General features: G+C 37.1%; 1 protein-coding gene across 1 annotated transcript in view; it reads left to right on the plus strand.

The window, feature by feature from the left end:
• The window catches only part of NARS2 (asparaginyl-tRNA synthetase 2, mitochondrial), a 128018-nt gene that overhangs the window by 72482 nt on the left and 27724 nt on the right, over positions 1 to 27812 (plus strand). Inside the window, exons 7-9 of the mRNA XM_044258441.1 lie at positions 18101 to 18233; positions 22040 to 22138; positions 22247 to 22284. Of these exons, the coding sequence (XP_044114376.1) occupies positions 18101 to 18233; positions 22040 to 22138; positions 22247 to 22284 (270 nt within the window). The remainder of the gene's footprint in view (positions 1 to 18100; positions 18234 to 22039; positions 22139 to 22246; positions 22285 to 27812) is intronic.

A 27812-nucleotide genomic window follows, 5' to 3' on the forward strand; every position in this document is an offset into this window, starting at 1 on the left:
TCATGTGAGGGCTTGCTGATATCAGGGCAGTCGGTTCTCAAGGGGGTAGTTTCTGTTCTCATTACGGGATGCTTTGTCCACTGGTATTTTGCCCAAGTGAAAAGATAAGCTTCATCAGTTAGAAAATACCGTCTGAAGTCAAAATGGTGACAGTTTAAGGCACAGCTGGGTCCTGTGGGTCCTTCACAACCATCACCACTATCTAATTTTATATTTTCAGGTCTCCAGAAAGAATTCCCTTACACATGGGTAATCACCTCCCATTCCCTTTCCCCACAGCACCTACAACAATGACTGAATCAGAAACAGTGGGAGTGTGGCCCTGCAGACTGTGTCATGACAAACCTATCAAGTAGTGATGATGCTAAGGACCACTGCCCACTCTCTTTGCCCTGTTTGGTGGGGACATCTGGCCTCCAGCCATTCTGGGGGAACTTGGAGAGGGCTGACAGTTCCATAGGCAAAATCTATCAATGAATCTCCATTTCCTCCATCTCCAGCCTCACTGTGGTTCTGTGTACACGTCACCTCCTTTCTGCTGCAGCATGTTTACTCTGTATTCTGCATAATTGCCTCCATGCTTTGATACATCAGTCATCACTCAGCCACTGTTTTCTGTCCTCCAAAGGGTCTCCTTCCTCTTTCTTCCTTTTAACTTACCTTAAGATTATCTCAGAAAGAAGTGAATGTAAATATCTGTGCTCTTTTTTAAAAAGATCTGATTGTCTTTACTAAATGATTCATGAATTGGGCATTACCCCATCTAGCAAGTAAAGGCTGGGGGAGGGGGGCTTCTATAAATATATGTGCTTATTTAATTCACTATTTGAACTTCATTTTTACTAGCTTGAGTGGTAATAGTTTGCTCTTCTAGTTAGGCTTTGTGTTATTTGCATGACAAATTAGTGTCTTTGTCTAATGCATTAACTCTGCAATATCTGCGTACCATCTTGCAAGTCTAAACATAGGGTTCTCTGTTTTTAGTCTTGCTTTCCTTTGTGATGGCAGTTACTAATTTCCCTTTTCTCAACTTCAAGTGTGTGAGAGAATAACCCCATTCTTGTATTATCTCACTCAGGTCTGGCTGAGCAGAGTATCTGAAGGATTGAATGCCTTTGAAATAAACAAGTTTGGTGTGAGTTTTAAAAAAAAAAAAATTACCAGCCAGTCCTTTGAGGAATGATACAAATAGAACTCATTTTGCATAAAATGCAGTGCCTGTTGGCATTGTCTAAAAGCAAATGCAGGTTACTATAGTGAGACACCAATTAATCCTTAGTAATTTGACCATTATGGACAGTAATTGGAGCTATAAAAAGCAAAACTGATATTGTTACTTCTTACAATTACTGTGTAATCTTGTCCAAATTCTATTTTGCTCTGGTGGGTTTAATTACTTTTTTAGGAAAGGGGAAAAAAAATGTTTGTTACATGTTTGCAGAATTTAGGTTGTGTTGAGAACAGAAAATTTATGTCATTTTGACTTTTTTTTTTCCCTAGCTTGTTTTCTTCTACCTAAAAATAACTATGGGTACTCATTTATTCAGCAATAATTTGTGTTCACTCAAATGGTATGTAACCATGTTGGACACCACGGAGGATGTTAAAAATATGGGACAGACTTGTTGATTGACATATGGAGAGTTGCCAGTGCTGTTACAAAGTGAAGTAGCTACTGAGATAATGTTATCCCTGCTAGAAGGTGCTGAATTTGTCCAAGTAAACAGTCATATAGTTAGATTCCAGTCGAAATCTCGTTCTATACATACTAGTTTTATAAGTTTTGATATCTGAGCTTCCCCATCCTGACTATAAATATGAATAAAAACAGCCACCTTGCCAAGCCAGTGTGAGAATTAGATGGTCTGTAAAGTCCAGCATTTATCACAGTTTGATACAGGAATGGTAAGTGCTGTGGTTGGTGGTCATCATGACAGCTGGGACCTGGAGAGCCCGGGGTGATTATAAAGAAAGAAGCCAGGGTGTTGTAACCAGGAAGAAGAGCTGGCAGCCAGTAATCCAGTTGTTCTACAAGATGCAGCACGGGAGTTGACACAAAGCAGAGGACTGAGACAAGTAGTGAGGCTGCCAGAATTTAGGTCTCACAGGACAGGTCAGAAGGTTGAACCAGTGCCTTGGGTTGAAGGAAGGGATTCGGACTCAGAAATAAAATACCTGTCAGAATTTGAAGACCAAATCAGAAGTAAACTCTGAGAGCAGATGGGGTCATAATTTGCCCTAAGAGCTGTGGTCAGTTGCGTTGACAGTGATCGATCCCTGTATTCTAGGTTCTTTTGTTCTTTGAAGTAGATCGTTGCTGTGCCCTCTTCTGTGTTTCCAGGTGCCTGACTCTTCACCCTTTATAGTTTAGTTGGGGTGTGATTTTAATTTAAGTGATTAGGTAACAGTACAGTCAAGTAATTAAGCCAATGCATGAATAAGCTCTTTTTGTTATTGTTCTCAACTTTATTAAATATTCTTTATATATCAAAAAATGCATCCATTTTAAATGTACAATTCAATACATTTTGACAAATTTATAAAACCTCATAACCTCTTTTGTAATAAAAATAAAAAATACTTCTATCACACACATACAAAAATTCCCCTTATTTTTCTTTGCAGTCTCCCTCCCTGGTCCCAGGTCATAAACAACCATTGATGTACTTTCTGTAGTAACTGATTAGAATTTCCTTTCCTAGAATTTCATATAAATGGCTTTTATATAACACTTTATTTAGGTTTATGTAAATGGTGTCATACAGTATTCACTGTCTTGTATCTGATTTCTCTCACTCAACATAATGCTTTTGAGATTCATGCTGAATATTATTCCATTGCATGGATATATAATTTTTTAATTCATTTATCTCTTTTTATTTTATATTTTTCAAAGATTTATTTTATTTTTTTTAATTCAATTAATTCACATATAATGTATTATTGGTTTCAGAGGTAGAGGTCAGTGACTCATCAGTCTTATGTAATACCCAATGCTCATTATATCATGTGCCTGCCATAATGCCTCTCACCCAGCTACCCCATGCCCCTACTCTCCTCCCCTCCACCAACCCTCAGCTTGTTTCCTATGATTAAGAGTCCTTTACATTTGTCTTCCTCTCTGATTTCATCTTGTTTTATTTTCCCCTCCCTTCCCATATATTTTGTTTTTATTTTTTATTTTTTTTAAGATTTTATTTATTTATTTGGCAGAGAGAGACAGCCAGAGAGGAAACTCAAGCAAGGGAAGTGGCAGAGGGAGAAGCAGGCTTCCCGCCAAACAGGGAGCCCAGTGCAGAGCTTGATCCCAGAATCTTGGGATCATGACCCGAGCCAAAGGCAGCCACTTAATGACTGAGCCATCCAGGTGCCCCCCCCCATTTTTTTTTTAATTCCTCGTATGAGTGAGATCATATAATTCTTTCTCTGATTGACTTATTTTGCTTCACATAATACCCTCTAATTCCATCCACATCATTGCAAATGGCGAGATATCATTTTTTAATGGCAGAGTAGTATTCCATTATATATGTATACCATATCTTCTTTACCCATTCATCTGTTGATAGACTCTTTCCATAGTTTGGCTATTGTGGATATTGCCGCTATAAACATTGGGGTGCACATGCCCCTTCAGATCACTACATTTGTGGCTTTGGAGTAAATAGTCAGTAGTGCAATTGTTGGGTTGTAGGGTAACTCTATTTTCAATTTTTGAGGAACCTTCTGCTGTTTTCCACAGTGTCTGTACCAGTTTGCATTCCCACCAGCAGTGTAAGAGGGTTCCCCTTTCTCCACATCCTCACCAAAATTCATTTCCTTATTTGTTAATTTTAGCCATTCTCATGGGTGTGAGGTGGTATCTCATTGTGGTTTTGATTTGTATTTCCCTGATGCCGAGTGATGTTGAGCATTTTTTTCATGTGTCTGTTGGCCATTTGTATGTCTTCTTTGCAGAAATGTCTGTTCATGTCTTCTGCCCATTTCTTGATTCAATTATTTGTTCTTTGGGTGTTGAGTTTGATAAGCTCTTTTGTTTTTAGAAGATTTCATTTATTTATTTGACAGAGAGAGCAAGTAGGGGGAGCAGCAGAGGAGAGGGAGAAGCAGTCTCTCTGCTGAGCAGGGAGCCTGATGGGGACTTGATCCCAGGACTCTGGGATCATGACCTCAGCCAAAGGCAGACACTTAACCAACTGAGCCACCCAGGCACCCCAGAGTTCGATATGTTCATAGATTTTGGATACCAGCCATTTATCTATAAAACATTTGCAAATATCTTCTCCCATTCTCTCCATTGTTTTTTGGTTTTGTCAACTCTTTTCCTTACTGTGCAAAACCTTTTTATCTTGATGAAGTCCCAATAGTTTATTTTTGTCTTTGACATGTCTAGCAAGAAGTTGCTGTGGCTGAGCTCATAGAGGTTGCTATGTGTCTTCTCTAGGATTTTTTTTTTTTACCATTTTTCTTTTCTTTTCAGTGTAACGGAATTCATTGTTTATGCACCACACCCAGTGCTCCATGCAATATATGCTTCTCTAGGATTTTGATGATTCCTGTCTCACACTGAGGTCTTTCATCCATTTTGAGTTTTTGTGTATGGTGTAAGAAAATGGTCCAGGGGCACCTGGGTAGCTCAGTCATTAAGTGTCTGCCTCCAGCTCAGGTCATGATACCAGGGTCCTGGGATTGAGCCCTGCATCAGGCTCCCTGCTTGGCAGGAAGCCTGCTTCTCCCTCTCCCACTCCCTGTGCTTGTGTTTCCTCTCTCTCTGTCTCTCATTCAGTCAAATAAATAAATAAATAAAATCTTTAAAAAGAAAAAAAGAAAGAAAATGGTCCAGTTTCATTCTTCTTCATGTGGCTGTCCTATTTTCCCAACAGCATTTGTTGAAGAGACTCTTTTTTCCATTGGACATTCTTTCTTGCTTTGTCAAAGATTAGTTGACCATAAAGTTGAGGGAATTCATTTATCTTTTGGTGGACATTTGGGTTGTTTCCAGTATGGGGCTGTTATAAATGAAGCCTTATGAAAATTCATGCACAAGTCTTTGTGTGCACATGTTTTCATTTCCTTTGGGTAAATACCTAGGAATTGCTGGGTTGTATAGTAAATGTATGATTAACTTTATAAGAAACTGCCAAACAGTTTTTCAGAGTACTTGTACTATTTTGTATGCCCACCAACAAAGAATGGAAGTTTTGTTTGTTCCCTGTGTTTGACAAAAATTGGTGTTGTCAGTATTTCTTTAGTCATTTTGGTAAGCATATATCTTATTACAGTTTTAATTTGCATTTCTGTGATGACTAATATTGTTGAACTTTCTTTTCTCATGTGCTTATTGGCCATTTAATTATCTTCCTTTGTGAACTATCTTTTTAATTCTTTTTCCCATTTTTGTTAGGTTGTTTGTCTTATTATTTATTTTTAAGAGTTCTTTGTATGTTGTGGATACTAGACCTTTATCTGTTGTATTGTAGATACTTTTTCCCAGTGTGCCTTGCCTTTGCAACTTTTTATAGTACTATTTGCAGACCAGAGTTTTTTATTTTGTTGGTATGTACTTTATCACTTTTTTGTTATATGATTCATGATTTTTATGTCTTATTCAAAAGATGACAAAGATTTTCTCGTATTTTTTCCCCTAGGAATTTTGTCATTATAGCTTGTACATTTAGGTCTGTGATCTCCCCTACTAGTCTGTATAAGCTCCTTGAAGGCAAAGGGCTATGCCTGATTTATGTCTATATTTTCCATAGTGGTTAGTTGTCTAATAAAAGTTTAAAAAATAAATAAATGAATATGATTTCATGATACATAACGTCAGTTGTAAGATGAGAATAGATAGCTAGTCCCAAAGCTGCTCAATTTCTTCTTGACTGCTATGACCTGTAGGCCTGAATTACTTTTTGCTTTTGACTTATTTCACCAATCTGTTCTAAGGAAGAAAAAAAAAATTCCATCAGAAAATGTGTTAATAAACTTGGAGTAATATTGTATTGGACCTAGTTAGATATTTTAAAGTAACTTTATTAGGGACGCCTGGGTGGCTCAGTTGGTTAAGCAGCTGCCTTCGGCTCAGGTCATGATCCCAGCGTCCTGGGATCGAGTCCCGCATCGGGCTCCTTGCTCTGCAGGGAGCCTGCTTCTCCCTCTGCCTCTGCCTGCCACTCTGTCTGCCTGTGCTTGCTCTCTCACCCTCTCTCTCTGATAAATTAAAAAAATAAAATAAAATAAAGTAACTTTATTATATGAAAGTAAAATTTCGTTTTACCTTCCCATGTTGTTGGTATGAATTTCTCTTTGTATGAATTTGGGATGCCTCTGTGGCTCAGTCAGTGAAGTGTTTGCTCAGGTCTTGATCCCAGGGTCCTGGGATCGAGTCCCGCATCGGGCTCACCGGGGAGCCCTTTTTCCTCTGCCTGCTGCTCCCCCTGCTTGTGCTCATGCTTACTCTCTCTCTTCCCCTCTCTCTCACAAATAAATAAAATCTTTAATAAAAAATGAATTTAGAAAATTGAGTGTTAATAAAAAAAGTTTGAGGGGGTGCCTAGGTGGCTCAGTTGGTTAAATTTCTGCCTTTGACTCATGTCATGATCCCAGGGTCCTGGGATCGAGCCCTCCATCAACTCCCTGCTCAATAGGAAGCCTCTGCTGTTCCCCATGCTTATGCTCTCTCTTCTGTCAAATAAATAAAATATTAAAAAAACAATTTTTAAATCCCCTCTAAACTTATGTACATGAATTCAAAACCACTGAAATACTTATGTGTATTTTACTTTAGTAAAATAGATTTGTTTCCTTTTTCGTAAAATGAAACTTCATTTTTGCTCCTGTAGAAGAATGTGGCAATAAAGAAACTCAAGCAGCCATGGTTTTTGCTTCTCTCTTTTGCTTCATTCACATATGTTGGTTGATAGTCATATTCTTTTTATATCTCTTGATATCAGTCCCCACTTTATCTCCTGTGATATACCCCTACACTGAAAAAATAGAGCCCATGTTTTGCCACTTGAAACAGGTTCATAGGAAAGATAAACATACATGCATCACAGAAATCTCTACAACTTGAAGAAGATGCAAAACCTGAACCAGCTGTATTTCACATTTAAGAGGCAGATTTTATGTGTGAATTACGATGTTGGTTGGGAGATAAAAATAAAAAACCAAATGTTTTTGTTTGTGGAATATTTTTTAGTGACTTTTATGTAGTTTCTTCAACTGGGTATGCTTTCTTCATGATTCTCCTTCAGGACAGTATAGTGTAAGATTCAGTGACAACATATGAGCCCTAGACAAACAGTACTTTAGGGACTATTATATGAAGAATTACCTCAGAATTTACAAGCATGGCCCTGATAGCCAAAATATGTGTTTGACTTGACAATACTGGTATTTCATATGTAGCTCTTGATAGTTGGGTATGACATGGGAATTTGAAGATAACTGTTCAAAATAGTTCAATCCAATGTCTCTCTACATTTTGTATAGATCATACCATAATCCATATCATTAGAAGTATTTGGTTTTAGTATTTTTATAGCACTCACTCTCTCTTCCTGGCATTTATCACCATATTTATGAGTGTAACCAAATCAAAAAAGGGAAGAACTATTCATCGTGTCATGTATGTTTTTAATGTTCCATTGGAGAATAGTTGGTTCTTCCTCATCTTTAGAAGCTGATGAATAAAACAGATTATCATATGCCCACAGGATGCCTTAATAGCCTATCAAAGCCTGATTCTCAGAGTTAGCCATGCACATAGATGGAAAGTTAACAGAAGCTAGAAACATTGATTACTGGGTAAGTCTTATGTTGTGCGTCAGTGCCTTTCAGGAAGACAGCCATTTTATCAGAAGGGAGCTATGCCTGCAAATACAAAGAAGTAGGACATTAGTTTTATAGAGCAGCAGATATGATACGGGAGGAGAGCCACAGGAACCTGACATGGCAGATCCGTAGCAGTGGGGAAAATATATATGACTAGGTACAGGGCCAAATTCAGAAGCTGTACCCAGAGTTCTGTCCTCCATTGATCTCTTCTCTCATGTTGTATTGTTTGAGCACATGTTTTATGCAGTTGATTATTTTCTGCAGATACTGGGATTTCAACAGTCTACTTTGGTGCTGGACAGTAAGACTTATTGCAGTGATGGAAGTGTTCTGTATCTGCACTTCCAGTGTGATAGCCACTAGCTCTATGTAGCTGGTGAGCACTTGACATGGGCTAGTTTGACTGATTAACTGAATTTGTAGTAATTTTATTTAATTTTAAATAGTGTAGCTTTAGGTAACCATATGTGGCTAGTAGCCACCATATTAAACAGTGCAGATTTAGTTGGCCTCTGTCCAGATCCTAAAGCATTGAAGTCACCCATGTCATATGCTGTTAGGAGGTTTCTGTTGCCCTTAGCATTGTAATAATGCTGGGCAAGTGTAGGTACTCAGGGTATATTAATGTTTGTTAATATTAATGAGTTAAATTGAATGGATACTCATAGAGAAGGGAAAGGCGGGAAGCATAAAGAACTGAGTGGTGTCCTGGTGAGGTGTTTTGGGCTGTGATGCCAATGCCTAACCTTTAGTTTTCGTCTAATTTTGTCATTTTATTTTTTATTGTGTTCCGTTAGCTTGTCCATTTGTGTCTTTTTTGATGTCTAAATATTGCATAGACACAAAATGTTAAATAGATATATAAGTAAAGTATAAAGAACAATGATGCATTCACCACCCCTGTCTTTTCAAAATGTTTCTTTAGTCTCCTATATGTACTTTCCCCTTGCCTCCCTATAAGAGCTAGCCTCAATTTTGTGTTTATCATTTTTTCTTTATAGCTTCATCACATATATTCACAAACAATTCATTTTTTAGTTTTACAAGTTTTTAAATTTTATATAAATGGAATCATTTATATGTTTTCTTCTGTGACCTCCTTTATTCATTTAACATTATGTTCCCAGTAACATCCCCATTGTTACATTATATTCATGTTGCATAGTCTACTCATTTTCACTATCATGGGATATTCCTTTGTGTGACTATGCCACAAATCATCTATTTTATTACTGATGGGCTTTTTTCCCTAGTGCTTAACTAGTGCATTACTGTGAAGCTGTGAAATCCTTGTGTATATCACTTGGCATACATGTGAAAGACTTACTGTAGGGTCCAAACGAGTATTTCTCTGTTCTGTGTCTTCCTCCTCCTCTTTCTTTTCTTCTCCTCTTCCACCTCCCTCTTTTCCTCCCCTCCCTTCTTCCTCTTCTAGAATTAAGGGAAGACAAATGCAGAGAAATAGAGATTTTTTTTTTTTTTTTGCTTTATTTCTGATAAGCTCAGTGCTCCTTTAAAAGCATCTTGCCCCTGTTTCTAGTCTTCCATGGCCCCTTTATACCTTTATACTTTTGCGTTCATAGAACAAGTTCAGATTGGGAGTCAGTCAAAAATATTAGAAATGTCTTATTCATTCGTAGTCTGTAGCTCTTTGCAAGTGGTACCTTTGTGAAATAACTCCTCATATCAATTATTTGTCCCTTTCACTTTGCATTATAATTGGATTTAGAAGGTCTAGATCGATGCTTCTCAACTCTACTGTCCATTAGAATGTTTTGGGAGCCTTTTAAAAGATATCAATGCATCATCATGCTGCTGCAAACATTCATATACAAGGTTTTGTTTGAACACTGCTTTCATATCTTTGGGGTTTATACTCAGAAGTGAAATTGCTGGGTCATATAATAGTTCTGTGTTTGACTTTTTGAGGGATCATCAAACCTTTCCACAGGAGTTGCACAATTTTACATTCCCACCAGCAATGTGTGAGGAGTTTCTCTACATCATCACCAAAACAACATTATTGCTCATTTAAAAATTTTAGTTATCAAGAGACTTTGTAAAAGGGATATTGATGTGGGAGTCTAAACAAATTTTAGAGTAGTAGTTCTTAATCAGGGGTTCACATAATAATTACCTGTGGAACTTTTAAAAATACTCACGGCCAGTACCTTCCTTAAATTTTCTGAATGGAGGGAGGTCTCCAGAGGCAAAGTCCAGAATTAATACCCCTCATTAAGAATCATTGCCTGAAATAGTGGTTCTCAAAGTTGGTCTGGGGATCCCTGAGGCCCCCTGAGATCCTTTCAGGGGAGTCCTTTGAGGTTAAAACCCATTTTCATCATCATATGAAGGCAGTATTTGTGTTTTTCATTCTCATTCTCTCTTGAGTGCACATTGAAGTTTTCCAAAGTCTTCATGACATGTGATAGCATAGCAGATTGAATGCATAAGCAGATATGAGAATCCAGCTGTCTTCTATTAAGCCATATATGAAAGAGATTTACAAAAAAGGAAAACAGTACCACTCTTATGAATTTTTATTAAAAATTGTTCTTTATGACTTATAATGGGTTTATCATTGTTTTTAAATCAATTAATACAGTTTTTTAAATTTCCCAGTTTTAATGGTACACACAGGTAGACATAACCTACATAAATGAAATCTCTTTGAAATCTTCAGTAATTGAAAGCATAAATAGGTCTTAAGACCAGTGAAATGGGAACTGTAGACTTTTAGGGGAAAAAAGAAGTAAATAAAAATAGTTATTACCCATTTGTTGAACACTTACCATTTAATTAATATTAGGTTAATCTTTTCACATATTTTGTTTCATTTCATCTTTATAATAACTCTGTGACATAATGTATATTTAACCCCATTTTCACATGGAGAAATTCAATCTCAAAGAAGTTAACTTGACTAGTTCATAAGTGTAGGGGCCAGGATTTCAATTTAAGTCTTTAGAATACATGTTCTTAATCATTACCATAACCTTAAAAAGGAAAAGGTCTTTTGTATGGAAATTGTTGATAGTTCAGTGCCATAATGACTCATTGACCTCTGGCATCGGGCCTCAGAAAGATAACCTTTGAAATCTTTGTAGACTTGAATAATACATGAATACCATGTGGTGCACATACTGACCAGTTGTTCTCTTTAGTGGTCCTCAGTATAAGGACTATTAAATAGGAGAAATATAGGAAGGATAATCTAGGTATGAAAAGATGCAGTTGGCAAAATGTTTACCTTGTTTGGAAAAGTGATTTTTAGCATCTCATTAAAATAGGAAGATAAATATTCAGTTAGAACAGTCAACAAATTGTGACCCTTTACAAAAATCTGATTTTCTGAGACCTTATATGCAATCAGTCAGTCCTCTGAAGAGTCCATCATTGCAGGGATGATAAAGTGGAGTAATTGTTTTAACTTGTTGGTATCTTCTCTTACAATAGCTAAAAAATCAGGTGCTGCTTTGTTTACATAGAATAAGAGGGTAATTTTTTTTCATGTGGATAATATTTCAGTTCATCAAGAAATAAGATCTTTGCTAATTAGGGAAGTTCAACAGATCTAGTCCTTTTCAAAAATTTACTTACTGCCTTAGTAAAATTAAAATTAGTAAAAACTAATTATGTGGGCAGTCACTTTTCAAAAAAGTGATTCTATATCTCCTAGTACCTTCTGTGAAAAATTATTCGAGAGAATAGCAGAATTTTTTGCTTAGTAACTTATATTCTGTTTACCATCTTCCTTTCCTTTCCCCTCTATCCTAACCCCCCATTCCAGTCCTTTTTCAAAGATTCATTTTTGGAATCAGCATATTTAGTAGAAGATGAGTTATTTGCTTATTTGACAAGAAGTAATTGTCTGGTGTGTATTGGGCACTGTGTTAAGACCGAGGATACTATAATGAACCCAAACATAGATAAGGTCATGAAATCTACAGTCTAATGAAGGAGCTGGACAAACATTAAACAAAGGATCACATGTTTCTTTTCTTTTTTTAATTTAAAAGGTGCTGTGAACAATAGTACATGGTGTTATTAAAAAGAGCCTAATGGGAGGATTGACCTAAAAGGTTGGAAGAAGACTGAAGCCGAAATGGGGCTCAGGGAAGGCATGAGTTCTGTTTGTGACAGGTGAAAGAATCAATCAAATACATGGTACATGCTTCTAGAGCCTAGAAAAGAAATCTGGGCAGGAGATAGAAATGTGTGAATTGTGTGCCAATAGTTTTTAATTGAAATTGTTACCTGAGGTGAGATCATCTACGGAGATTATATACAATGAGAAAAGAAGAGGGCCTAAGGGCTAAGTTTTGAGGAATTCTAGTGTTTACTAAACAGAGTACAATGTAGGAGACAGAGATGGACATCAAATAAGGGGGAAAACTAGGAGAATACAGTATTAAATGTTTCAAGATGAGAGAATCTTCCAAGGAGAATCAAGTAAAATCAAGACTCCTTATTACCATGGCTTACAAGGAATGCCCTGCATGATCCTTTCCCACCTCTTTGACCTCTTACCATTCATCTTGCTGCTAGCGTACTTTTGTTCTTTAAACCCATCAGTCTCATTTCCTATCTTAGGACGTATGTACTTAATGTTCTGTTTCCTGGAATGTCCTTCCCCCAGTTCAGACTTTATCTCCTCAGAGAAGAGTAGCCAACCCCTCTACTCCTTCAGCAGGATTGTTGTCAGACTCTGTTGACCTTTGAATGTTATTATGCAGCTAAGATTATATTTTGTTTGGGCCTCAGACTCAGTTCCAGATCAAATACTGAGGACATGTAAAAGAAAGTTAATTTTTCAGAGATCATTAACAATGCTGGTAGAGAATAATTTTTAGATTTTAGAGTGCATCCTCCCTAAGGCGTCTTGACGTGAATTGTTGAAATGGTGAGAGCTGTCTTGTCCCCTTCCACCAAGTGTATTGCAGGATGGTTAGAAGAATAGGGGAAAACTGAAAAGGAGATGCATGGAGCCCGCTCTGTAGAAATAATGAATGACAAATATGTGACAGTATTAATAATCCAGTGGATTCAAAGCAGTAGTAAATGTATGATTATTTTTGAAAGATGAGAATACCATTTGACAAAGACTGTTTCAAAAGCTAGTTTAAAGCTGTGAGTTTACTTCAGTTCAATGAATGTTTACTGGTCTGACCACAGAGAAGTAATAGGAAGTTGGGAGTGGGGGCCTTTGGTAAAGTTGCTGATCAACCTTCTGCTGAGTAAGTTCTTCCCCAGCTGAAGAACACTAATTACTCTTTCGAAATATAGAGGTTACCTCTTGAATTTCAGGGCCAGAAAGAATAAACGGCCAAGCAATCAGGGAGTGTTTTATAATAATCCACTTGCCAATTTAGGGTTTCATAAAACTCCACAGAAAGAAGAAAATGACCTTTGTAGATCTTTTTGTGTGGGGGGGGTAACTTTATTTTTTATTTTTAAAGATCCATTTTTGTAGTTAACTTGGTTGATGTGTATTAAATGTACTTTTGTTATCTTAAACATCTACTCCAAGCTCATGGACTTTCCTTATATAGCTTGCCTCTCTTCATAATCTGGCACAAGAATGCTTTTTAGTGCTGAGTGTTTTCTTTTTCTTCTGGTTGCTTCTCACAGCAGTACTGGCCTTTCACCTGGTTTTGTATCTTATTTTAGAAGTGGCCTTGTTCTGGGATCTTATTTTAAATGTTGGTTAGTCTAAGCCTTGCTGCAAATGGCTTTCATGTCTGTGAAAGACAGAAAAGAAGAAGTCAGCATAAATTAAAGTGAGAATGATTTCACATGGACCTAGAAACAAAATTGTTATAAAAGACAGTAGAGATTAATGCCAAGCTGCCCGTCTCCCGCTCATGGAAGAATTTGAAGACCAGAATGGCTAAATGACTTGCTCAGGGTTATAAAATCTTGATGAAAATTTATCATTCTCCTTATTTACACAAAGGCAATATAATACCCTAGTGAGCTGTACTTTTAACATGTAGAACAAATAAGCTATTCATAAGGAAGGTGAATATACCAAACTGTTTACTCTAACTATCTTTGAGAAGCCTTGGATGAGGCATTACCAAGTTTTCTTCCTAATTCTCCAGGTTTATCATATTCAGTTACAAACATCAGTATTTTTATATCATGATAAAGGCTGTGACCACATCTGGATTTGAATCTGGCCTCTACCCCTTCCTGGGTTGTGACTCTCTGACTTTGGGGAAAGCTTCTCCACTTCTCTGACCTTCCATGTCTTAGCCTGAAAAATGGAAGTAACAATCCAGACTTTATTGAGTTAAGTATAAAGAAGTTAACTTTGAGGTTCCTGCAGCTCGTGCCTGGCCCAGAAGGAGCACTTCTTTTTTTTTTTTTTTTTTTTTATGATTTTTTAAATTTTTATATATTTTTTTCCAATTTATTTATTTTCAGAAAAACATTATTCATTATTTTTTCACCACACCCAGTGCTCCATGCAAGCCGTGCCCTCTATAATACCCACCACCTGGTACCCCAACCTCCCACCCCCCCCGCCACTTCATGCTGAGTGAAATAAGTCAGAAGGAGCACTTCTTTTTTTTTTTTTTCCAATTTATTTATTTTCAGAAAAACAGTATTCATTATTTTTTCACCACACCCAGTGCTCCATGCAAGCTGTGCCCTCTATAATACCCACCACCTGGTACCCCAACCTCCCACCCCTCCGCCACTTCAAACCCCTCAGATTGTTTTTCAGAGTCCATAGTCTCTCATGGTTCACCACCCCTTCCAATTTACCCAAAAGCACATACCCTCCCCAATGTCCATAACCCTACCCCCCTTCTCTCAACCCCCCTCCCCCCAGCAACCCACAGTTTGTTTCGTGAGATTAAGAGTCACTTATGGTTTGTCTCCCTCCCTATCCCATCTTGTTTCATGGATTAGAAGGAGCACTTCTGATGAAGCGACCATCACTGCTACTACTGCTGCTGTCCCTGCTTTTATCATGGCATCACTGGGCAGTGGCATAGGATGTTCATTCTCAAATGATTTAGGTATTCATCTGCTTAAAGACTATATGCTGAATTAGGCAGTTGTTTGTTTGTTTTTTAACATACCTTCCAGTTCATTTTATTGTTCTGTTAATTCAGAGGAAGCACCATGGTCGTCAGTTTTTACTTACCCTATTAGAATAATACTTAACTCCTGGCTACCTCAGTCAGAGCCCGATCCTTATTATAACTAAAATAAAAATCTTGACCCTCTTTATTACTTTATACTAGAGTGCTTATCCTGCATTGCCAGGAAAAATTATTAACCATTGTTAAATTAAAAATCCCTATTGCTGCTCATCTTTGAGCACCCTACATAGAATTGCCATGTGAGAAGATGCCCTTGTGACTTGAATTTGTAATTCTTTTTGGAAACCACTGTTTTCACTGTAACTGGTATCTTAATACAAATAATATGCCTCTTTTGAACAGCAATTTCATTGTCTTTCCTTGTATTTCAGGAAGATCACTGCCCATTTCTTGAAAGTCTCCCTCAGAGCCCTCAAAGGAGATTTCACCTATGCCCCCTAGTTTCTGTTTTTGCCCAGGAAAATCTCAACTAAAATATCCTTTGTTGTTAGTGAACATCTGTATACATAATTTTTTGTGATGCAGTCCCAGAAAAAAATGTCTTTCATCTGTGTAGATATACTATTGCCGACTTACCTAGAAATTGCATAGTCCCAGGTTATAAACTCCGGGTCTTACAATTTTTTAATTTATTGTTTGGGACAAGCCTACATTGTTTGACCTATTTAAGGTACTAAGTAACAGCCAGAGTAAAACATCTGAGTATTTTTCTATATATTATTTGTAATGTTACTGTTGGTGGAGGATGCTGTACTTTTCCAGTTTACAACTGAGGAAGCCTGTCATCATCATTAGTACTCATTCATTCAGCATGAGCACCTGTTTTATCTTAGGCACTGGAGATGTAAGTATGAATAAAACATGATTCCTGCTCTGGAAAATTTCATAGTTTTATTGGGGGAGAAAGATACAGACATATATAATTACATTTCAAAGTGATAAGTTCTGTGTAATGAATATATGAACAAAATGCCATAGTCATATAAAGGAGGGAACAGTAAATTTGGAGGTGTATGGTAAGGTTACAAAGAGAAAGTGACATTTGAACCAAATCTTTAATGATAGATGGAAATTTGCCATTTGGAGAGAGAGGAGCCAGGAATGGTCATTGGAGGCAGGGAGCAGCCTAACAAAGGCCAAAGTCTTCCCTTGGCAAGCTATGTGAGGGGAGTGTCTCCAGTGTAGCTAGAGAAAAGGCTTTGTGAAGGAAAGTGAGTCAAAGTTAGGAGTTTGAACTTTATCATTTGAGCAGTAGGAAATCATTGAAGACTTTTGAATTATGACTGATCTAATCAGGCTTGAGTTTGAAAACTCCTAATAGTTTAGGGCTAGAGAAAGAAAGATAAGTGGCAGACACCAGGTAAAAAGTTGTAGTTCTCCAAGCAAGACATAAGAGTTTACACTAAGACCGTATGTGTGTAGATGTAAGAAAAAAAAAGGGGGGGGTTGTGTGTCTCTAGATTTGACAGCATTTTCTTAGGTGTAAACAGTATGATTTTGTGATTGGTATGATATGGGAAGTGTGGGCAGGAGGAGATCTGATTTGGGCAATGGGGTAGAGTAACTGAAATTAATAGAACTGGAGAAAGTGAAAAAGGAAAGGAAGGATTGTTCTTTGTTTTGTTTTTTTGTCTGTTTTGGGAGCAGACAAGGGTTTTCATTTTGCATAAGGTAGGGTCAGTGTTTTCAGGAACATTCTAGCACACATATCTGGATCTGAATCTCAGTAGAGAGGTTACCATAGTAATATTTTTGAGTTCTTACTGTTTATTTTTCCATTAAAAACTAAGGTTCTCGGAGGTTAACTGATTATGGTCTCAGGAAGGTGGCTGAAGAACCAAAACATAAATTCCTAAGCTTCTTACCAACTAGGCCTTAACTAAAATAGCCCTTTGGGGGGAGGGGGAGACAAAACTGTTGATTTCCACTATAATTGCTTTACTATTTCATTTCCCAGAGTATCTTTATTTAAGATTTTATTTATTTATTTGACAGAGAGAGAGGGAGAAAGAGCGAGCACAGGCAGACAGAGAGGCAGGCAGAGGCAGAGGGAGAAGCAGGCTCCCTGCCGAGCAAGGAGCCCGATGTGGGACTCGATCCCAGGACGCTGGGATCATGACCTGAGCCGAAGGCAGCTGCTTAACCAACTGAGCCACCCAGGCGTCCCGAGTATCTTTATTTAAAAAGACAACAAAACAAAGCCCAACTGGTGTATATATATCTACAATCTACTTTCTGTACTGTTTTCCGATTTTAATGTTTTTTGGCTAATGCCAGTCAAATGAGGAGGGCTCAGGATAATAGTTGAGGAGCCCCAAACCTCTTGTTTTATTCTAACAAAACCTTAAAATTCAAAGATTAGAGAGTCCTCAGGAAATACTCATTATTTCACATATGTCTGATCTAATCCCAGTTGTTGCCCTGATTCCAAATGAGGGAAATGAGAAGTGTTGAAGAATGAAAGTGTTAGTGTCCACTTTTTGGCAGGAATTGAAAAGTAAGATTTTCCCCCACTATTTGGATTGTTGAGATATGAGCTCTTCTCTTGAATACCAGAGAATAAAGTAGACAGTTCTTCAAAATCCATCCTCACCTTCAAGTTTCAGGGGTCACCATGTTCATTGAAACACTTGGGTGGTTGTGAAGAACTTGAGTAGGCTTCAAACAAGGCAGATCATTGTACATATGTGACACTCTTTTTTCACATATTTTAAAAAATAATTAGCATTCTTTATCCACTGTAATTCTAGTTTTAACTGTTACTGTGTAGATTTCTCTGTGAAGCTCGTTGGGCTGTGGTATTTTTCCTTTACTTTGTTCTTGATTGCTGTGAAATGTAGTTGCCTGCTGCTTAAGGCAGCTGCAGTAGAGTGCACCCAGAAGTGGTTATAATTCTATATTTAGTAAGCCATAGGGTTTGTAAAGCATTTGCAGATTCCTTCGGGATAAAATGGTTTCTATATATGTAACATTTTAAATGAAACTATTATTATCACCCATTAGGGAAATATAGCGGCTAATATGTGCAGATTTGTGGACAAGACAGAGGCACAAAACTTTTTTTTCTTAAGAGTACGCTGAGTATTTTAAATACTTAAAAGTAATCATGTGAATCCTATTTTTATACTTTTAATTTTGAATTGCAGAGCTTTTACTCAAGTGTTTACCTTTGGTCCAACATTCCGAGCAGAGAATTCTCAGAGCCGGAGACACCTGGCAGAGTTTTATATGGTAGAAGCAGAGATTTCTTTTGTTGAGAGTCTTCAAGATCTCATGCAGGTAGGTACACAAGTTTTAAAACACTTTCTAAATAACAGATATCTGTGACATTAAAAGGCTTCTGTATACATTTTCACCTTGGACATCTGTGCATTGTAGGTGTTAATGGAGTGAAGAAGATGGGGGAACTACTTAATTTGATAAACATCTACTGAATCCCTTTAACGTACAAGAGTCAGACAGATTTAAGTTCATATCCGAGCTCTGCCATTAATTTTGTTTTGATGTTACCAAACTGTGGTGAACTTTAGCTTGCTCAACTATAAAATAATAATTATCAGGTTATCAGGAGGAGTAAATAAGGTTATCAGGAGGAGTAAATGAAATAATGGCTGTATAATGTAAAGCATCTAGTATTGGGCTTAGCATACAGCAAGCTCAGTAAGTAATAGATCTTGTTATTTGTTAGGCAAAGAAATAAAGCATCCTTATAGTTAGAGAAACATCTGCCTAGCTGTATTGGAAAGCATCTACAGGAACCATCAGAGATCTATTTTGGGGGCAAGAGGGAAGTCCAGAAAGATAGTCAAGAGTCAGATCTTGAAAGAGACTTCGTAAACGCCATGCTAAGTAATTGAGAAGGAAAAAGACAGAGTTATCAGATAGGAGAGGCCATGGTCAATTATAATTTAGAAACACCTCTCTAGTAACAATATAAAAAATGATTCAGAGGGGGATAAAAATGAGATCCTTTTTAGGAGGCTATGGCCAAACTCCAGATAGAGCACATAAGCTCTGAAGATGGATGAACCAGGAACTGATTTTCAGCTCTACCACTTGCTATGTGATCTTAAACAAGGGATTTAATTTTCTGAGCCTCAGTTTCCCCAACTGTAAAATGAGAATAATTATTCCTACTTTATAGGGTAGTTCAGAGAATTACACAGATTGTATATATAAGACACATAGACTAGTTTGTGGCACTTTGTACCCAGAAATTACTGTCTGTTACTAAGAATTCTCTATCTAGTACTATTAATATCTTAGTTTGGATTTGTAATCACAGGTTGTTTAACAATTTTTGTCACTTCTCACTTCTATTCATTTTATATCTTTCTACTCTAATCCAGTAAATGACCCAATTACACTTAAAACATAAATACCACATATATCACCAAATAGAATGGGCTTGCTATTTCATTATCCTATCTTGGTTGGATTTCCTAGTAAACTCTAAAGCAGAGATGGGCGGAGTGGGGGATTGTTGGGGAATGCTCTAGAGAACAACATCTGTAAGAAAAGGAAGGAAGCAGCATTGGGCAGAGGGAAAGGTTGAACTACAATGCATGTAGAGAGGCCTTAGGAAAACTTTGGAGCTAGAGTGGTCTTTCATAGTTGTCCCATAGAAAGGCAAGCGGGTGGTATACCTTTGTTCATTCCCTGTCAAGCAGTTACCTAACATGGGCTAGCCTTGGGAAGAGGCGTACTCTTGGGTAAGATAGCACTCCTGGCCTGGCCTGTACCTAAAGAGGGACTCAACTGGGCACCATCAGCAAGTAATATTCCCAGTGGATAAAGCTCTTGGTCCTGAAGGGGTGTTTTGACTATACACAGTATCCATTTATATACCACTTTAATGTTTCCCACTGATTGTTGTAGATCAGTGTCCCCCAGGGGACATTTTTGGTTGTCCCTAGGAAGTGGATGGAGGAGAGGGGAGAATGGTTGCTACTGGCATCCAGTGGGTAAAGGCTAGGGATGCTGTTGGACATGCTAACATGCCCAGGTCCCTCCCACTCAACAAAGAGTTACCTGGTCAAAAATGACAATAGTAACACTGTCAGTTAATTCTTTTCTAAAATATAGGGATTCAGGATCTGAGCCTCACAAGGCATCAGTAAGATTCTTTAAGCAGCTTTTGGTTCCAGCCCACTACCCAATTGGGTATTTCTCTCTCACTCAGGCAATGAGAGTATTGTAAGCCACAGAATCACACCCTTTACCTCCCTCTTTCTGCCTTGACCCTGTCTCTCCTGCCCTCCCCCCGTAAATACCAGAGAAAAGTTCCAAAGACATAAATTATGTTAGGTATTATTAAACATTATAATTATATATTCTATACCTAATAATTATTTTTTACTATTCTACTGAGTGGTATTCAGCATACACTGTTCAATAATTTTTAATTAATTGAAATACAAACTTTTTCTTAAAGACAGGAAAAAAGTATACTCCTCCAAAAGTAATCTTCTATTTTTCTTTATTTTCTCCTTTTATGAATTACATTCTCTGGTAATTTTTATCTTGATGAAAATTTTAAATCAGAATACTGTAACAAAGGATTTTTTCTGCTCCTATGGTATAAACAAACATTACTATTTTGGTGCCATTGAGTAATATATTTTTAAAAACATCTGAAGGTTATGCTAACCCTTCAGTTAAGTTTCTGTTTTCTTCAAATATATTTATAGAGCACAGTCTGAAAGTCAAGGTTAGAAAAGCCAGTGATTTTCTTTTTCAAATGGAAATTTACTGCTCATAAGAAAGACACCAATTTAACATCCCCAGTTGTCACAGTCTTCATCTTACAGATAGGTGTGTTGTGCCCCTCAACAGTGCAGGATTAGTATCCAATCTGTTTGTGTTTGCTCCCCATATGTGTCAGCTTTTTTTTGTGATTGAGGTATTTGAACCTTCATAAATCATTCAGTTGCTTAGTAACTTCTTTATCTCCCTACTCTTGGATCAAAGGTAATATAGCCTCAGGGTAAAAGATCTTTAGCCTCCTTTTGCTCTTCTTTCATAAAGTTATTCCTTACTCTTACACAAAATATATATGTAAATATAAAAATACAAAATATATAAAAAATAAATATATGAACATATATAAACACACACGTATATGCATATATATAAATGTATCTGATTGTCCTTGGTAATCAAGTATGTTTCTATATCCGATCAGAGTTAGTGTGGTGGATGCTTGTGTCCTGCCCTGTGTCTCCAACCCTGATAGGGTGCACCAGGGATGCAGGAGAAGGAGGGAAGATCCTGCCTTTGGGGCAGCCTGAACTTACTGAGTGTGTCTCTGTTTCTGAGCACAACATTGGCAGAGCTTAACAGGATCTCACTGACTTCAAACCAAACATTTTAGTTTTGATTAGAAATATTTTCCATTCCAATCACCTTTTTTCTTCTAACAACAAGTTTTTTCTGTGGGATGTGTATGGATACTGCTGGTGGAATATATTCTTACTTACTGATTTGTGTTTATCATGACTTGTGTTATTACCACTGTATGCTTTGGCAAAGCAAAAATATACATATTTAGATGTAGATCTATCACTGCTCCTGTAATTTTAAAGTCAGCTTTCATTTACCAGTGACTGAATGAAGCACTTTTCAAAGTGTCTCATTCTTCGCAACAACTAATGTTTGTTGCATCCTTCTCTGAGCCAAATATTCAAAGTCTTATGCGTGGATTATCTCATTTAATTATCGCAACAGTCCTGGAAGCTAGGTACTGTTACTGCCCTGATTCTACAGGTGAGTATATTGCGCTTTAGATAGGTGTCAGTCAGTTTTGGCTGTTCATTTGACAACCCACTTCTAGTATTGGAATGATTAACGGAAGATTCATACATTTTTCTTTCCTTTTTTTACCCACTCGGGGAAGAAATTGTACTGCCTCCCGTAAGCAGTCTGGAAAACCGAACTCACGTTCTGCAGTATATTCAGGGATTAAGAGGCCTAACGGATTTATAGCTGCTAAAACCTGGAGAATAGTCCTTACAAGACCCCTAAATAGGTTTTTCATACAAAGTGGCTCACTTGTCAGGCAACTAACTATCTGTCATTTCTCTTAGGTTATGGAGGGACTCTTCAAGACTGCAACAATGATGGTTCTCTCAAACTGTCCTGAAGATGTTGAACTCTGTCACAAGTTCATAGCTCCTGGCCAAAAGGTAATTAGTTTTGTGGATGAAGTCTAATACATCTACTCTTTAAATATGTTAATTACATATAATAAATATAATTACATTTAACAAATTTTTTTCTCTTTTCTTATCAAGGACAGATTAGAACATATGCTAAAAAACAACTTTTTAATGTAAGTAGATATTATACTTTCTCTGAGCTTTATTCATATTTTATCATAGTATTTATCACACTATTAAAGGTTTTTGTTTATACATGTGCTTATCACAAGGAAGACCCATGTTTTAAATATTTTTATAGCTCTTATATCTGGTTCATAGTTGATAATCAATGTTTCATGAATAAATAAATGAATAAAGCTAGCACAATAAATGAACACAGTCATTAGTAACTGAATTAATGCAGTTCAAACTAATATTAACTTTAGTAATAAAAATTTGGCTCAAGTAAAAGACTTTTATTTTGGGGCGCCTGGGTGGTTCAATAAGCTTCTGACTCTTGGTTTCAGCTCAGATCATGATCTCAGGGTTTTGAGATCAAGTCCTTCCTTGGACTACAGGCTCAGTGCAGAGTCTCCCTGTCCCTCTCCTTCCCCCTCTCTCCCTTCTCCATTCACATTGGCTCAAGTACTCACACTCTCTCTCAAATAAATAAATTAAATCTTTTTTAAAAACTTCAGTATAATTAACATAGGGCGTAATATTAGTTTTAGGTGTACAGTGTAGTGATTCAGCAATGCTATATGCTATATTCAGTGCTTATCATAATAAGTATACTCTTAATCCCCTTCACCTGTTTCACCCATTCCCCCACCCATCTCCCCTCTGGTAACCATCTGTCTGTTATCTGTAGTTAAGAGTCTGGTTTTGGTTTGGTTTGGTTCAGTTTTTTTGCTTGTCTATTTTTTTCTTTATTTTTTAAATTCTGCGTATAAGTGAAATCATGGGGTATTTGTCTTTCTCTGACTGACTTACTTCACTTAGGGTTATGCCCCCTAGATTCATCCATGTTATTGCAAATGGCAAGATTTTGTTCTTTTTTAGGGCTGAGTAATATTTTTTTTCCCAATTTATTTATTTTCAGAAAAACAGTATTCATTATTTTTTCACCACACCCAGTGCTCCATGCAAGCTGTGCCCTCTATAATACCCACTACCTGGTACCCCAACCTCCCACCCCCTAGGGCTGAGTAATATTTCATCGTGTGTATGTACCACATCTTTACCCATTCATCTATCAGTGGACACTTGGACTGCTTCCATAGTTGACTATTGTAAACAATGCTGCAATAAACATAGGGGTGCATGTATTTTTTCACATGAGTGTTTTTTTTATTTTGGTGGGGGGAGATACCCAGTATTGAATTACTAGATCATATGGTGGTTCTGTTTTTAAATTTCTGAGGAATCTCTATACCATTTTCCACAGTGGCTGCACCAGTTTGCATTCCCGCCAGTAGTGCATGAGGGTTCCTTCTCCACATCCTCACCAACACTTGTCATTTCTTATGTACTTGATTTTAGCCATTCTGACAGGCGTGAGATGGTGTCTCATTGTAGTTTTGATTTGTATTTCCCTGATTAGTGATATTGAGCATCTTTTCATGTGTCTTTTGGATATCTGGATGTTTTATTTTGAAAAATGTCTGTTCGTGTCTTCTGCCCATTTTTAATTGGATTATTTGTTTTCCGGACATTGAGTTGTATCAGTTCTTTGTATATTATAGATACTAACCCTTTATTGGATATGTTATTTGCAAATATCTTCTCCTGTTTTTAGTAGGTTGTCTTTTAATTTTGTTGATTGGTTCCTTTGCTGTGCTGAAGCTTTTTATTTTGGTGTTGTCTCAATAGTTTTATTTTTGTTTCCCTTGCCTCAGAAGACATATCTAAAAATGTGTTGCTCTGGCTGAGGTGAGAGAAATTATTGCCTGTTTTCTCTTCTAGGATGTTCATGGTTTTAGGTTTCACATTTAGGTTCTTAATCCATTTTTAAATTATCTTTGTATGTGGTATAAGAATGTGATCCAGTTTCATTGTTTTGCATGTAGCTGTCTAGTTTTCCCAGTACCATTTGTTGAAGATACTGTCTTTTTCCCAGCATATATTCTTTCCTGCTTTGTCAGAGGTTAATAGTATGGTCAAAGATAATAGTACTGTATGTTTATTTCTGGGCTCTCTATTCTGTTCCATTGATCTACGTATCTCTTTGTACCAGTACTATACATTTTTATTACTACAGCTTTGTAGTATATCCTGAAATCTAGGATTGTGATACCTCCAGTTTTGTTCCTCTATTTCAATATTGCTTTGTTTCTTTGGAATCTTTTGTAGAATAGTTTGTTCTAGTTCTGTGAAAAATGCTGTTGGCTATTTAATAGGGATTACTTTAAATTTGTAGATTGCTTTGGGTAGTATGGACACTTTAACAGTATTTTTTTCCAGTCCATAAGCATGGAATATCTGTTTGTGTGATCTAAAAAACAAACTTCTAAAATACATACATGTAATGTTAGCCCATCAGTTTTTCTCTGTTTCAGTCTTCTTTTTATTTACCTTCAATTGCTCATATCTGGTTATGTATTCTAAACTGTTTTTTAGCCACTTTTTTAAACCTAAAGATCTGTGTTTTAAGTATAACATATGTTATTCTTTCATTTCCACTACAATCCTGTACAAGTACTGCTTGATATTGGACTGGTTATTTATTTCACTAAACATACTAATCACATAATCTGTTCCATTTTAATAAAACAAACACTTAATATGGAAATTAATATGGAAAAAGAACAATACACAATCTTTTCATAAACAGTACAAACAATTTATGTAAGACTTAGTATTCATGTATAGGAGATAAGTTTGATACTCAGAAGAATAGAAAATTGTTTCTAAGTATAATTTGATGTCATTCTCCACTTACTATCATTAGGTTTCAGAAATTTTTGTTCTAAGAGAACAAAGAATTCGACCTGTCCTGGAGAAGGGTAATAAGAAAAAGTTGGCAGACCTCACTGAACTGAGAGTTTCAGGTATCAGTGTAGACCTTCAGACTTCAAATTAAAAATGGTTGAGTCCTCAAGCCTGACTGAACAGCAAGGCAGCAGATGTGAGATCAGAAAAAGAGGAAATAGGAGGCCCATGATAGAGAATCGAAAGGCAGTGAAGTACAACTGAAGGCTTTTGAGGTTTTTTTTTCTTTCACTGTAGTGTATATTGAGTATATTAACTAACCAGAGTTTAAATAAAAACTTGGAAAAAGAAAAGAGTGTCTATTGAATATTCACAATGTGCCAAACTTGTTCTAGAATCTGAACAAACTGTCTAAAAGCAGTGAAAATAGCAGACAAAAATTCCCTGTCTTCATTGAGCTTACATTTCTGGGGGTAGTAGTAAGAAACAAGAAATAAGAATAATAGTGAAATCTACAGTCTGTGAGAATGAGTTATAGTAAGGGGGAAGAAACCCAGAGAAGGGAAAGAAGAGAAGACAAAAGAGTAAGGAGGTAGAGGCTTTAGATAATGTAACAGAGACCATCTCACTGGGATGATTTTTGAGTAAAAATTTGAAGAAAGTGAGAGAACTAGCTGTATGGATGTGTGGGAAAAGAATATTTTAGGCAGAGGGAATGGCAAGTACAAAGGCTTCTAGGTTGGAGCATGCCTGGTATATTCAAGTAGTGGGGTGGATAAGGGAAAAGGATAATAGAAGATAAAGAAAGGAGGGGAGAGGTGGGAAAACATGTAGGGCCTTGTAGGTCATTATGAAGGGTTGGTTTTCTCTTGAGTGATGTGGGAAAGTCATGGAAGGGTTCTATACAGAGGACTGATAAGATCTGAATTGGATTTAACAGGATCACTCTGGCTGCTAGTTGAGAACAGGCTTTCGAGTGAGAGCAGAAAACTAACAGGAGATTATTACAGTCATCTGGGTGAGAATAAATGATGGTTTGGACCATGCATTAGATTCATACAGAGAAACAAAACCAACACGATGTATATAAAGAGAAAGATTTATTTTTAAGGAACCATCTCACACAATGTAGAAGCTTGTTGAGTTCAAAATTTGATGGAGTAGTTCAGCCGGCTAGAGACTCAGGGAAGTGTTAGCAGCTGGAGTCTGAAGGCATTCTGCTGGCAGAATTCCCTCTTTCTTGGCCAGTCTTTGTCCTCGTAAGGCCTCCAACAAATTGGACGTGGCCCACTCACATTATGGAAGGTAACATGCTTTACACAGAGTTCACTGATTTAAATGTTAATCTCATCCAGAAATACCTTCACAGAAACATCCTGAATGTTTGACCAAGTATCTGGGTACCATAGCCCCGCCAAGCTGACACATAAAATTAACCATCATAGGCCAGGATGGTATCAGTAGAAATACAGAGAAGTTGTTCTATTCTAGGTATATTTTCAAGATAGAACAAACAGTATTTGTGGAGAATGGGAAAGAGGGAGAAGTCAAGTGTGACTTCAAGTCTTTTGTCTTAAACAGCTGTAAAAATGGAGTTGCCATTAACTGAAATTGGGAAAGCCATTAGAGTAGCAAGGGGTTTGGGGGAAAGGGGGGTGGTATCAGGATCATTATCATCTCATGTGTCATGTTAAGATTGAGATGGTTTTCAGACATCCAGTTGTAGCTGTTGGGTAGGCAGTTTCAGTGTACAGATCTGGAGTTTACAGAAGAGCTCTGGACATTGCGTATTGATAAAAGTACTAAGTAAGCAGGGAAGGAAAGAATTAATTGGGCATCCTAAGGAATCTGTGCTGGTGACAGAAAACCAGGGAGAATGTCTTGAGTGAAGGTATCTACATCCTATCTAGTGAATAAGATCTAAGATTGGAAAAAAATATCCACCATTTATTGAATATTTGCTGTGTGCCAGCAGTGATAAACTTTACGTACATAAATGTAAAAAAAAGTTCCTTGTATCTTCATAACTGTGTGAGTAGTTATTATTGCTCTTCTGTGGATGAAGAATCAATTCAAAGAGATTAAGCAAGTAAAAGATGAAATGGGAATTCAAACTCAGTTAACCTGATTTCAAAGCTCATGCTTTCGGCCACTCACTACACTTCAAAAGGGCACTGGAATTAATGCTAGAGTAGGTATAGCTCTTCACTGTCCTTATGACCCTCACATATCACTTGTGCTTTGGAGTCCAGGTCTGTAAAATACTGAGGCTGGGAAGTGACCTCATGGGCTGTGCCATACCAGTCATTGCCAGCAGCATCATCCATTCCACATCGTAAACCATAGCTGTGGTTTGAATGTATACCTGTGATGATTTGTTTAGTATTGTCACCTCCATGTGGTCAGAAACTTGTTTATTTTGTTTACTGTTACACCCCCCAGTGCTTAGTGCCTCTAACAGGAGCTCAGTAAATATTTATTGAATAACTGAATGAATGAGTAAATGACATTTGAGTAGCCATGGGAGTGAGAGTGTTCTCCTTTAGGCTAGGTCCTCTCTCTGAGGTTTCCTGTTAACCCCTATCACTGTTTACTTTGGTCACTAAGTGTAGTGAGCTATGACTCAGAGGACCTGGATTCTAATTCTGGCTATACTTCTTATCCACTCTTAATGAATATGTTAGCACTTTCCAACAAATATTTATTGACTCTCTACTATGAGTTAGGCATTGTGCTATTCATTGATGATCCATAATATAAGCATGAATTGGTCCTTTTACGGAATTTA

The sequence above is a fragment of the Neovison vison genome, chromosome 7 (genome assembly GCF_020171115.1).
Source record: "Neovison vison isolate M4711 chromosome 7, ASM_NN_V1, whole genome shotgun sequence".
Taxonomy (NCBI): domain Eukaryota; kingdom Metazoa; phylum Chordata; class Mammalia; order Carnivora; family Mustelidae; genus Neogale; species Neogale vison.